General features: G+C 39.3%; 1 protein-coding gene and 1 long non-coding RNA gene across 2 annotated transcripts; both read left to right on the forward strand.

Moving 5' to 3' along the window:
* The first annotated feature begins 1,557 nt into the window (after positions 1-1,557).
* Positions 1,558-11,786, forward strand: LOC117788728. Its single transcript, XR_004617791.1, has 3 exons — positions 1,558-1,720; positions 1,774-1,836; positions 11,747-11,786. It is a non-coding gene; the product is annotated as an uncharacterized LOC117788728 (long non-coding RNA).
* Positions 7,174-7,892, forward strand: LOC117788717. The gene is made up of 2 exons (XM_034627561.1): positions 7,174-7,305; positions 7,372-7,892. The coding sequence occupies exons 1-2, from the start codon at positions 7,241-7,243 to the stop codon at positions 7,802-7,804; spliced, it is 498 nt and encodes a 165-aa protein (XP_034483452.1). The 5' UTR covers positions 7,174-7,240; the 3' UTR covers positions 7,805-7,892.
* Positions 11,787-12,896: the final 1,110 nt, after the last annotated feature.

A 12,896-nucleotide genomic window follows, 5' to 3' on the forward strand; every position in this document is an offset into this window, starting at 1 on the left:
TATCCTTAGGCAAAATGAGAGTTGCCGTTTGGGTACCTTGGTAAGCCGGGCGAAGTTTGGGCGCAGCCTCTGCACTGAGGTCGCAGTCGATAGCTTTAAATACGGCTTCGAGGACCTCATCACTGGTTGTCCATTCGGCGATGTCACGGATTTCAAGCGTGACTTTGTCAGCGATGGCTTTCACTACTGCTTGCTCACCGATTATGTTTTGGATCGCTTTTTGCAACTTCCCTGTACACTCGTCTGAGGCCTTGGTCATCCGGAGGAGCAACTCGCCTGCTGCTGTGCGTCGGATTCCTGCTACATTATTCTTAAACTCCTGTATCGTTCCATCATTCTGAACGGCTTTAAGAACCTGTGCATATGCCTCCTTTTCTTTGCACTGGATCATTACCGCATCCGGTCTGCAATTATATATCGGGTTCTTCTTTGTACGTTTCCCGACTTTCTGCCATTTGCTCTTTTCAGGTTGTGGTGGGCATGGTATGGCGACTGCTATATCACGTGGGCAGTCATTTATTATGTTCTGCTCACATAGTTGGCTGGCAGGCCGCTCTATATTCCGCAGTGACGTGGATTTAGTGCTCATTTTTCCCGGTAGCGTAGTCACCAGATCTTCTCCTTTGGCGTCCTGCCGCTGTGTAGCATCACAGTTGGAACATCCTTTTATATGCTGGGCATCCTTGGGGTCTGCCTCCAGATGGGCGCTCACCTGTTGTTCAATTTTTTGCATCCGCTTCAGCATCTTCTTCATTTCTAGATTTATGTGCCGGACAACAGGTTTCTTATCCTCAACCATATATATTATTTCACCAAGGATGTCACGAAGCTCTCTCATGAGCACCCTAGGTGTTGTAACATTCTTGGGTTTCTTAGGCGGCGTTTTCCTGTGCATACTAGATGGACTCTCTAATCCCCTGCCTCTTTTTGGGGTCTCATCTTTGCTGCCAGCAGCATTAAAGACGAAAATTTCGTCGGAGATCCTCGGTGGTGCCGATGACGGGGGAAGTGTTCCTTTCGGTGGAGTTCGAGTCATCTTTTTTGATGCTGCAAATGCCTGCTCATCATTCTGCTCTTCATTTCCACCTGCATTATTATATGCTCTAGCGGCCAGGCTGGGCACCGCCAAAGCAGTGGTTGTCTGGCTAGACAGTGTCGCTTATTTTCTTGCCAAAAATCAGCGAGATCAGCGAGGACTCCCTCGTCGGCCAGAGATTTACTTCTGGCAGTTGCTCGTTAGAGGTTATACCGCCTCGCCTCGGTCACCAGAGCCCCTTTAAGAGCACCACTATAGTGGCGGGGTTGGCAATTGGTCAGTTCCAGGACCTTTATCCCTTTGCTGTCCTTTATGTGATCTTCGCAAGTTATCTGCACGACTTTGAAATTAGCGCGCAAATTACAGCCAATTGGCCGATCTGGCAACACTAGGTTAGGTCAATTTGTAACTGGCGCTTAGCTTCAAACAAGTTGGCAGCACTAGATCGGTACAAAGCTATCTGGCAGCACCGCATACAGTGTGCAACTCTGCGCGATCAGCTGGTTGGTGAGAGAACCTGACGCAGCAGGATGGGAATTGAGTGAAAGTTGTGTTTTTGTTGCAAACACCAACACAGTCAAGTGCAAGGCGCCAAAAACTTTCACCCCTCCCCCGCGTCCAGAGCAGCGGGTTATTCCTTGTAGCAGCTCAGCGGGCCGTTTGCGGGATAGGCCACCACGCACGGTACGTACCAGCACACGAAGAACTTCACTAAGCAGGTCTCCTATTGGTTTCAGGCCCTCCAAACGGATTAAAAATCTCAATCAGGGAGCAGCGAAGGACAATCACAACCTCACTTGGTAAAAGAAACTGTGTGTGTGTGTGTGTGTGTGTGTGTGTGTGTGTGTGTGTGTGTGTGTGTGTGTGTGTGTGTGTGTGTGTGTGTGTGTGTGTGTGTGTGTGTGTGCTTTGGGCCATAATCCATGCCAGAAGCCACTCAAACTGCACCACACTTAATTTCATTCGCAAAAATGTTGACCAACTTTTAAGCAGCTGCCAGGGAGTTGTAAATGCAGCACGTGCTGCCCGAACCATGTTCAGGTGGTGCTCTCGGGGTCAGTAATGAATGTCGGCGTGGTGCGTCGTGATGCGGTGGCAGGCACAGACGGACAGACAGATGGACAAGCAGACAGGCAGATAGACAGACTGACGCATACAGAACTGGAAAGTGGCCTCGTTTCCGGCTCTGAGATGCTCTGCCTCTGGTTGGCCATTATGCTCGTCAGAATTTTTTTGGCCAGCTAACGGTTGGCTCTTATCCATTGGCCGAGATACGAGATGCGAGCACGTGCAAACTCTTGACCTTTATATTAATTTGAGCAAACCCTTAAAACCCATTATAAATTATGGCTTTTGTTTTGTGTGACAGCACCATGTTGTACGTATCTGTATGGGTGTATACGTATACGTATATATATGTAACATATAAGTACATGTGCACTGATTGCTGCTGCTGCAATTCCAGGATGAAAAGCGAAAGTGACACACACAATTACTCTCATTTGTCTCCTTGCACTCAGGACGTTAGTCAGTCAGTCAGTTAGGCAGTCTGTCTGTCTGTCAATTATGCTAAAAAAAATACAAGAATATGGAGAAAAAAGAGTAAAAACTTTTCTAATTGTAGCACAAGTGCACTTGGGATTTCCCTCTCTCTTTCTCTCTCTCTCTCTCTCGGTATCTTTTATTTTCTTGCTCATTATGCATGCAACACTGGGGCAGAAATTTTTCTTAAGCAGTCTGGTGCCTGGCCCCATGCTGTCAACTGGGGATTCAGGGCCAAGGAGATTGCACGTCTGCAATTTGGACACACAACTTTGCCGCTTACGTGTTCCATTTGCTGCCTCTCATTCATTTGGTAACCCTCTATCTCTACCTCCACCTCTCCTCTTATTCGTCTACCCTTCTCTGTCTCAGTCCTTGCTTTGCATATCCATATCACTGTACAATTTCTCGTAAGTGTCCTTGCTTCGTCTTCTGTTTCCACTTGTCATTTGCATTTTAATCGAAAACGTTTTCTGATCGAAAAATTGATCGGACATCGTCGCCTCCTTTCTGTCATTATGTGTAAAATTTGGTTAAAGCGTTAATCAGCATTTAAGGCTCAAATAAATAAACAACGCCCTTATGTACAACATGTACATTCATCTCAAATTGCCAGTGATGACAAGATGGCTTTTTTTAGCCTCATTCTACCTATGATGTATTGAAAATAAAATTCAATACAATCCTTACTCGTTTCCGTTAGGCTTATAAAGTCAGTACGCTATAGTCGATTATATATATATTACATTTGTCATATCTTACTAACTTAAAACAGTCAAAAATACCTTTAAGTTAATCCGATCTTGATGCTATTAGGTAGAATCAAGGTTGCAAACTGAACCTGAACCGAAGCTTTGATATTATATACTCCGTGAAACCGAACCTGAACCGAACCTTTCTTAAATTAAAGGTTCGGCTCGAAAAAAAAAAATAATTATATACTTTATATTAGTGATGTAAAAATACATCGAAATATCGACAAATACTTCAACTCGACGATCTATCGAGTACTTCAACTCAACGATCTATCGAGATTATTAAATCGAATTCCACGAAAAGATCGATTGCAGAGCTAAATGATCCTTGGTGGTTTGCTGCATTGGGTAGAATTAATAACAGGAACATAATTTTGAACCTTATGATTTTATATTCGTTGAGATACAGATGTTTATTATATTACGAAGCGGAAAATGGCGGCCTACTGATTAATACTCCATAGTTTTGGTAATAGTGACAAGTTGCACAAAGCAACAATTAATAAAGTTCATTTTTTATGGAGATTTCTTCAAGTCAATTTAAAAAAAACTACATAGTTGACGATTAATTTAAATCTCTAATTTCATGATTTTTTTCAGGTTCCATTGGTTTTTTTTTATATGTTGAAACTTTCTGTATAAAACATATACCGCCATATTAATATTTGATTCAAGTGCAAGCTTTAATTTTTGACACCATTTGGGATTGATTTTATCCCGGAACTCCGGTAAGTCTATATTTTGTGTATTTTATTTAGCTACATTTCTTAGTGGTTATCGATAGTTCCTACAATTTGGTGGGTTTATTTAGCTTCACCTCTGAACCACTCAGCCAACACCAGAACCAACCTTTTGCCGGCTGATAATTGCGTTTGATGCAGTTGAGAATTTTGTGTTTAAACGAAATGAACTTGAATTTGGCTTGGCTTGCAGCTGCAATTGATGAGCTGAGTTTTTAGTGGTAACTGCTCCCTCCCTCTCTCTCTCTCTCTCTTTCTCTCTCACGCTCCCTGTGTCTCTCTTTGTGAATGTGTGTGTGCACCGCAGCGACACTCGTAAGTAATTCAAGTGAAACCACATTAAGCTTACTTTGCTAATTGCGAGCGACACGTCGCCAGCGTCGACGTCGCCGTCGCGTGCTGTGCAAGCGCATGTGAAAATTGAACACACACACACTACCCCACCACCCATACACACACACACACACACACACACACACTAACACAATCGCTTATCTACATAACGTAGCGGTTGTGCGTGCCAGTGAAGAGGAGATTGTGGGGATCCTGTGGGGACCAGGAGAAAGGCAGCCAGGCGAGAGCAGGCCAATCATTTTAATTAATTTGTCAGAGTGTTGGTAACACACAAAAATTTATTATACTCCAACGTCTCCTCATCTGGTGCGCGTTGTCCTTGCCATCGTCGTCCTCGTTGTCCTCGCAAACTGCAGCAAATTAAGCAGCGAATATATATGAATGTGTATGTGCCAAAGAAATCAGTGTGAACGCGCCGGGGGAACAAAACTTTTGATTACGAAAACCAAGAAAATCAATGGGCTAGGGTACACACACTCACACACACTTACACACACACACACTCAGTCGCACACTTGCAGCTATTGAAGCCAACGATGGAAACTAATGTGCCGCACCCAGTTCTCAGTGACACCTTTTGGGCGGTGTCCAATGTGATAAAACGCCGCGATTGCCACACAAATGACCTCGACACAGTGACAGTGGCACATTCACTTCCCCTGCTTTCCACAATTAGCTGCAAGCAGCGTAATAGTCTCAGCACACTGAGCACTGAGAATGGTGGTAGATGTGAAACTGTAATTCACACAGGGAACATCTACCATCAATTTTCGACTTGACGCCTGAATATGAGAAATTATACAAAAATTTTAAATTTTACAAAAAATTAATTTTGAGCGGAATCGTCGAAATGGTCAAATTTGATCAGAAAACAAGCAACGACAACTTGTTATTCATTGCTGCCAATTCAAATATATACATAATGCTGGATAGCTTAAGATCGGTTGATGAAATAAGATGTATGCCATTGCAAATTGCCATTTTTATTAAAAAATAAACATAAAATGTATCAAAATAATTCGGATTTTGTCATTCAGGTGGAAAAATACTCTTGTTGGGTATTTTGATTCGCTCTGTCCTCCGGCATCAGGTCATTCAATTGATGGTACTGGTGCTGCTTTCAATCGTGTACGTGTATTTCACTCATTCCTTATTAAGCGCTGTCTCTGTCGACTAACAGATTCTTCAATTTTGCTGACCATGTGATACTGCTAGCAGTTCCTTTTTTGAGCGCTTTAATACATTAAATATTAGCGAAAACAATTACTAAACATGTGCGCTGAACATGCTCGGCTCATCGAAGTTTTCCTTTGCCCACGGACGGCGAGCAGCTCGTTAGTAACAAGCCTACTTGTTACGCTTTCAATTAATAGTTTGTTAAATTTTTTTCTCATTGACGTTTAAATCAAAGTGACGTTTGGTGTGTTTTGATTTGATGTTCGCACACAACGCCAGACGCGACGAGCATGCGCGCGAGCCGCTCGTTGGAAATTGAAATTTTTCAAATACCAACGAGCCGATGGCCAACTACTCCACACACGATGAAAATTGACGCGAGCCAAGCATGCTCAGGGCGAATGTTTGTCGTGTGTGGGCACCTTTAAAGTTCGTAATATCGATATTGCACAGTCGTTGCTATCGATAAACATTTAAAAGTGCTTTCAGATTTATTATTTTCAATGTTGACATATTAAAAGTTTTATATTATCGGAAAATATAATTGATATTCATCAAAACGAACCAATTTTTATAAATAAACCAAATTATTTTTAAAAGATTTTTTATTAAATTCATGCATTTGAAAAATGCCATCAACAAAAAAAAAATTTTTAATTAAAATAACATTAAAAACGACATCTGTTAAATTTTAAAATCTAAATATTCTTATTCTATTTGTGCCAACCAAACTTGGTGCTTTTTGCTAAGGCCCAGAATAAGAATATTTTTAAATTTTTTTAACACACCAATTTGTTCAAAAGACATTAAACTGAACTTTATTTGTTTGATTTTTACTTAAAAGTTATTGAATAACTCTTATTTGTGACATTTAAAATAAAAATCAGAAATAACACTTATTTTAAATTTTTATTAAAAAAATCAAGAATTAGTGTTATTTTTAAACTTTTAAATAAAAATTGTTATTTAATTATTATTTTTTTCTTTTTTTATTTAAATCAAAAATAAGTGTTATATCGAAACTTTCAAATACAAGTTTGGAAATAATTGTTTATTTGCAATTTTTATTTTTAAAACTTATAACAGTTACGGTCCCTGGGAAATTTAAATATAAAAAAAAATTTTTTGAATACTTGAAATTTTTATTTTTTTTGTTTGGTTGCTGGTCGCGTTTTAGATACAAGCATGCAATTTTGGGTTTAACCACAAGGCCTTTATAGTGAAATATCATCAAATTAAAATATCATTAAAAAGCACATCTGTTAATTTTTGTACATGTGTTGGGAAATATGTAGATCTAAATTACATTCTAAATAGTTTTCAAAAAAAGTTTTGTTCAAACCAAAAAAGAGCCAATTTTAATCAAAAAAGTGCCATTGCGCCAACCGGTTAAAAAAAGCATACCGTGCGGAAAACTAAGCTTTGTATTTCCAGTGTTGTTTAACATGCAAATCGTTGATGTAGTTGACTCGATTAGTTAATTTCACTGGCTTTGTCGTTCGATTCGTTTGACTCGTACCAAACGAACTATATGAACGATAATTAGGATCTAACATTTGAATCGAGTTACATTTGCTAAAATCATAATGTTTGGTTGAGTTGTAAATATACAACTTTCAATTTGCGTACAACATTACATGGATCGAAGAAGCTGTGATAAAATGTCAAAAAACAATGAAAATTCAATAGGCCAGCATAACACGTAAGATTAATGTTTCAAAATTAAAATAAACAATTTTATTGCAATTCTTACATCCTTGACTTTCAGTTGTATAAAGAATACTCGGCCGAAAAGAGTTAAGTATCGCACAATCGAGCTAGAAAGTTGGTTAACTTCTCGGTCAACTATAACTCTGGCTCCGTTTCGAAAATTAAGCATCTGCAATGGCTATAAGTACGTGCCGACATGGAATCAGATTAAGCCGCCATATTACAAAAAATTCTTAATTGCTGGAAAGAATTTATCACTCACTGTTATAACAGATAAAAGTCTGTTTAATGCTACCGATCGAAAATATCCCAGTAGTGAATCCTCAATCTGCGAATCATCCAGTAGCGAATTATCTTTTAGCGAATTCTGTATCGACGGAATCTCCAGTTGCGATTCCTCCATCGGCAATATATACAGTGACATCTCGACCACCGATTCCACTAGTTGCGAATCCTCCATCGAATTTGATTCGGATCAGACGACGCCTTGAATCAGTCACTACACAGTACGAGTGAAGTAAAATAAATATGTATGTTTCTTGATTATAAGTCCAATTTAGTCCACCGAAATCAAATCTATATAAGACTTAAGATTTATATTAATATATTAGCTCATGTTATTATTAATACTATTATAATAATATTAGAACATTTATAGTATTAAACCTATTTAGGCAGTTATTTCCATTAAAGTATTGTCATACAATTTGAAGTCCAATCAATTTAAACAAATTTGAGAAAAGTACATGGAGAAGCATTGTATCAACGGCATTTGGTAAAACATCTGTGAAATCTGTTGGCAGACAGTTGGCAGGAAAAGTGCAATGTGTGCACTTCATTTGGTCAATCTCCAGAAAGCAACAGCTAGAAGTGAAGTGAAGCTGTCAGGTTGTTGCATTTGAGGATTTTCAGTGTTGTTACCATAGAAATCTCTCTCAGATGTTGCAGGGTTAGAATGAAATGAATTGCCCAAAGTGCTGCCGGGTGTTTAATTTAAGTGAGCGCCAACCACGCGCCACAAATCCCTTCACTTCGCTTTACATCCCTTGGCTCATTCACCAACCTCTTGCCGTCAAAAGCTAAGCTCTGTTCTCTCTGTTGCCGTTGCTGTTGCTGCTTCTCCTATGTAGTTGCAGGTGCCTCACCTGACCCTGTGCTACACATGCTGGGTGAGGGGGGCAAGCTGAAATTGCACGCCATTAGGACAAGTAATAGGCGAGGCGACCCGGAGTGCACTCCAAGTAGTTTCTTATTGCAACTTTTAATGACTGCCGCTTTTTGCTTGAGCTGCCACGAAAATGTAATCGCCAAAATGCCAAGTTAAACCAAGGCCTCTCTCTCTCTCACTGTCTCTTTCCAACTCTGTATGTATGTCTGTTTTTCTATTTCTCTCTAATCTTAATTCTAGGTAAGCCAGTTAGCAGATCGGGGCTTGAGTCTTTTGGCTGATCAAAAAAAAAAAACCATGTTTAAAACTGAATAAATTAAAAAACAAATAAATGATCAAAACCGCTTAAATAAAAGCAAATATTTCTGAATTAAGCTATAAGTTTAGATCCCGAATAATTTTAAATTTTTTGCTAATTTAATGCACTTAATGAGATCATCTCAATTCAAGGAAAAACACAATCTGTGCTCGTGTCTCACACCAGTTTCTTGTAATAGCTGCTTAACTGGGCTTTAACTTGATTGCTTCACACATATTTGCATATGTAAAATTGAAGGGTTGAAGGATTCCGGGCCCTATTCAAATCGACATGTTCTGGTTCGTTCTAATGGTTCAGCAGTTGATTAAATCCGTCTTAAGCTTATTAGCCATATCAACGCAATTTGTTTCGTTTGGACACGTGAATTTATTGACTGTTAATTGGCAATCATTGCTGTTATCGTTGTTGTTGTTGTTGTTGTTAATGTTGATGTTATACATTGTGGTAAGAGTTTAAGGGTTATCGGTTAAGTGGGACAGGGAGTCCACATGGGATTAATACTGATAAGACCTCAATCCCTTTTAGTTATAAAATATGTAAAATGACAGTAATTAAATGGAATATTAAGCGGCTTATCAGCTATTGAAATAATTGCAGAGCAATTGCAATGCTGCAGAGGATTTGCTCTTAATACAAGGAAGTAAAGAGCATAAACAAAAGTGAAATTGCATTTGCTGGTTAACAGACTCAGCGGCAACATATTCGACTGCAGATGTTGCGCAACATCACGAGCTTAGCAACATGCTGCGCTGCTTAGCAGACTCAGCGACAACATTGTTTGTCAAGTTGCCAAAAGGGATATTTTTGGAGTGCGTGTGTGTGTGTGTGTCTGTGTACGCTGCTGTGTGTCTGTGATAGCCTGCAGAACTAAATTTCCCTTTTCTTGATTTTCCTTGATGTTGTTTTCATTTGTTGGCGCTTTATTGTTAGTGTTGTAATAATTCTGCCAGCGACAACTGGCTGCTGCTTTTTCGCAACATAAAATTGGAACCAATTGGTACATTATTGTTAAACAAGGAATTTAAAGTCCCATGGCTCAATGGTTAACTTTTCAGTTTGGGGTCCCGGGTTCGAATTCTACTAGAACAGTCTTGAAAAATAAACAAAAATTTAATACAATATAAATTTAAATAAAAATATAGTAAAATAAAAATATAAGAAACAAAAGAAAAATTAAAAAGAAAAACAATACATGGTGAAGTAATTTTTTTTTTCAATTTAATGCCTGGGGATTTTTTGACAGAGTCCCACGAGGAGTCGCTAACGTTTTTTGATAGGGAAACTAGGAACTCACAATGGTCCCATTTACCAGAAAACATTCTTACTGATCAAGTATCACGAAAATGTTATGCTACTGATACTTCCTGGTGAACGCTATGATACATTTATCTGGCAAAAGCTCTTAATCGAACTATCGATAATAAAAGTTATGAACATCGCAGATAGGAAATTAAATTAAAACTATATAATTAATTAAAATAAATTGTATGTTATTGAAAAATTGCTGCTGCAATTAAAAAATCTGACGGAAGCAGAAAAGTAGCACAAAGTAGCAGTCCAATGCTCCCAATTTCCGCAATCACCAGTCACGTTTGCTCCCTGATATTTTTTGTGATACCTCTGATACTTCTGGTGAACGCCAGTGATACCGTATAATGATGCCAAATTTTTTGTATCATGATACCTGAGCATGTATCATAAAAAAAGACTGCTACATTGTTCTACTTTTCTGCTTCCGTTAGATTTTTTAATCGAAATACATGAAATGCTTATCGAAAGTATTCTTTGTTATCAATGTGCAACTGCAGAAGCAGTTTTTCTATTACATACAATATATTTTCATTTATTAGATAGTTTTAATTTAATTTCATATCTCCGCTGTTCATAGCTTTTATTATCGATATTTACATTATCAGCTGTTGGCAGAACAATGTATTAAAGCGTTCACCAGGAAGTATCAATAGCATAAAATTTTTGTGATACTTGATCAGGGAGCATGTTTTCTGGTGAATGCGACCGATGACTAGGGAATGCTCATCAACTTTACCTCAATTTTTCCTTGAGGTCTGCTTCTGCTGGGTAGTTGTTCAGTGGGGCAATGTTATGTGGTGTGGTGTGGTGTGGTGTGGTGTGGTGGTTGGAGGGTGGGGCGTGTGTGCAAACAAAATGCGCAAAGACAATTTACTTGCGTATGAATTGCAAATGCAAATGAAAACTTCTGAAAATTGTATATCATTTTCAAGAGCTGTGTGTGTGTGTGTGTGGGGGGTGGGTGATAAGGGGTTGGACATTGAAAAGGTGGGGGTGGTGGCATGCGTGCCTTGCAAATCACGTCGTGATATTTACAAATGGTTTCTTGTAATTAAATTAACACAAAACGTGACATTGTCACTGCCGCAGATTTTCAAGCGACACACACACACACAGACAATCAGTGAGACAGACAGACAGACAGACAGACAGACAGACAGTCGGACAGACAAAAATCACAGCAAGGACAAAAGGCACAATGCAAAGAAGTTGCCAATTGGGGAAAGGAAGACGTCGGCCTCAACTTGCCTCAACAACCGAGCTTGTAACTTTCTTTACTTAACATTACTTTGCTCTCGTACTTTATGTTGTTGTTATTCTTGTTGTTGTTCTTCATATTGTTGTTGTCTCAAATGAAATTTAAAATACAAATGAGCAAAAGTGCGTGACGCTTACGCTGTCTGTCCAAATGTCTGTCTGTCTGTCTGTCTGTCCGTCTGTCTGTCGGTTTGCGTCACTGGGGATCCTGGATTGTGCCTGGACCGGCTGGAACGGCCTTAAAGTGTAGTTAGTGCCATCACAACATGTGTGTGTGTGTGTGTGTGTGTAAGTGAGTGAGGCTCCTTGCAAAGATTAGGAATGTAATTTACAATTTACAGCATGCTCGCAAATAAATGTCGACTTCTTTTTATACAGGCACTTATGCCGAACACCACCTAACCAACTCCACCAATCCACCACACCACCCACACTCAGGCACACCTTACCACCCAGCTTTCCCTCACCACCCGTCCCCTCCCATCAGCTCCCGTACGGCTTTTGCTGGCTGTGCCACAAAACGATACAATATGTGTATCAAAACACATGAGCTGAATGCGAGTCGCAGACGAAGATGAAGATGAAGACGACGACGAAGATGAGGATGAAAATGAAGATGGAGATGGAAACGGAGATGGAAACGAACGCAATCGGAATCCAAGCTGGAGACGCTGTCATTGGAGGAGGCTTCATCAGCCTTCACGGCGGCAGCAACGGCGGTGGCAAAAAAAAAGATTGACAGTTGTTGGCGCTGAAATGTGCAAACAAAAAAAAGTAGCAACAAAAGTTGCCCAAATAAAGGCGCAAAAATAAAAACCGAAACGCATTCAAAACTACAGGGTGCTTCAAAACTGTTTGTCAATATCATAAATATAGTGTAAGCTTGTAAATATGTATTTATAAGTACATATGTATGTATGTATGAATTGGAAAACTCAATAATGCAAAACTCCTCATTGATTGGTTTTTATTTTAATAAAGTATAGTTTTTTTTTGTTTACGGCACGTTTTAAAATTTTAACATATTGTAGTTTGACTTGAATTTTAATTTTACTTTATACTTTTATAATATACTTTTACTTAAGTTTTTTAAGCGATTTTAAAAAATTGGTTAATCCAAATAGATTCAAACACATAATATAATTTATATACCAAATTTCGTAGCACTTCTTGCTCCACTGACATCATATAGATAGTTTATAGAGTTAAGCGTATAAAACATGCACCTGCTAGCACTAAAACTAGCAACCTTAGATGCGAAACACCCTGTATTTGACTGACTACTGAAATGTATATGTGAGGCTAAAAGAAATCTGGAAATTCCTTATCGCACCTCAGTGTGCTGCATTAAGTGGGCCTGTGGCACGTTCACATACACCTGACGACACCCACAATGTGTGTGTGTGTGTGTGTGTGTGAAGCGGGGATGGACGCAAGGGGCATGTAAGTCACCGTTGGCGTTGCAAGCGACCGATTAACTACCCGCCAGCGTCAACGTCAACACGAAAGTATTTTCACATACCGACAG

This window comes from Drosophila innubila, chromosome X (assembly GCF_004354385.1).
Source record: "Drosophila innubila isolate TH190305 chromosome X, UK_Dinn_1.0, whole genome shotgun sequence".
In the NCBI taxonomy this organism is placed as follows: domain Eukaryota; kingdom Metazoa; phylum Arthropoda; class Insecta; order Diptera; family Drosophilidae; genus Drosophila; species Drosophila innubila.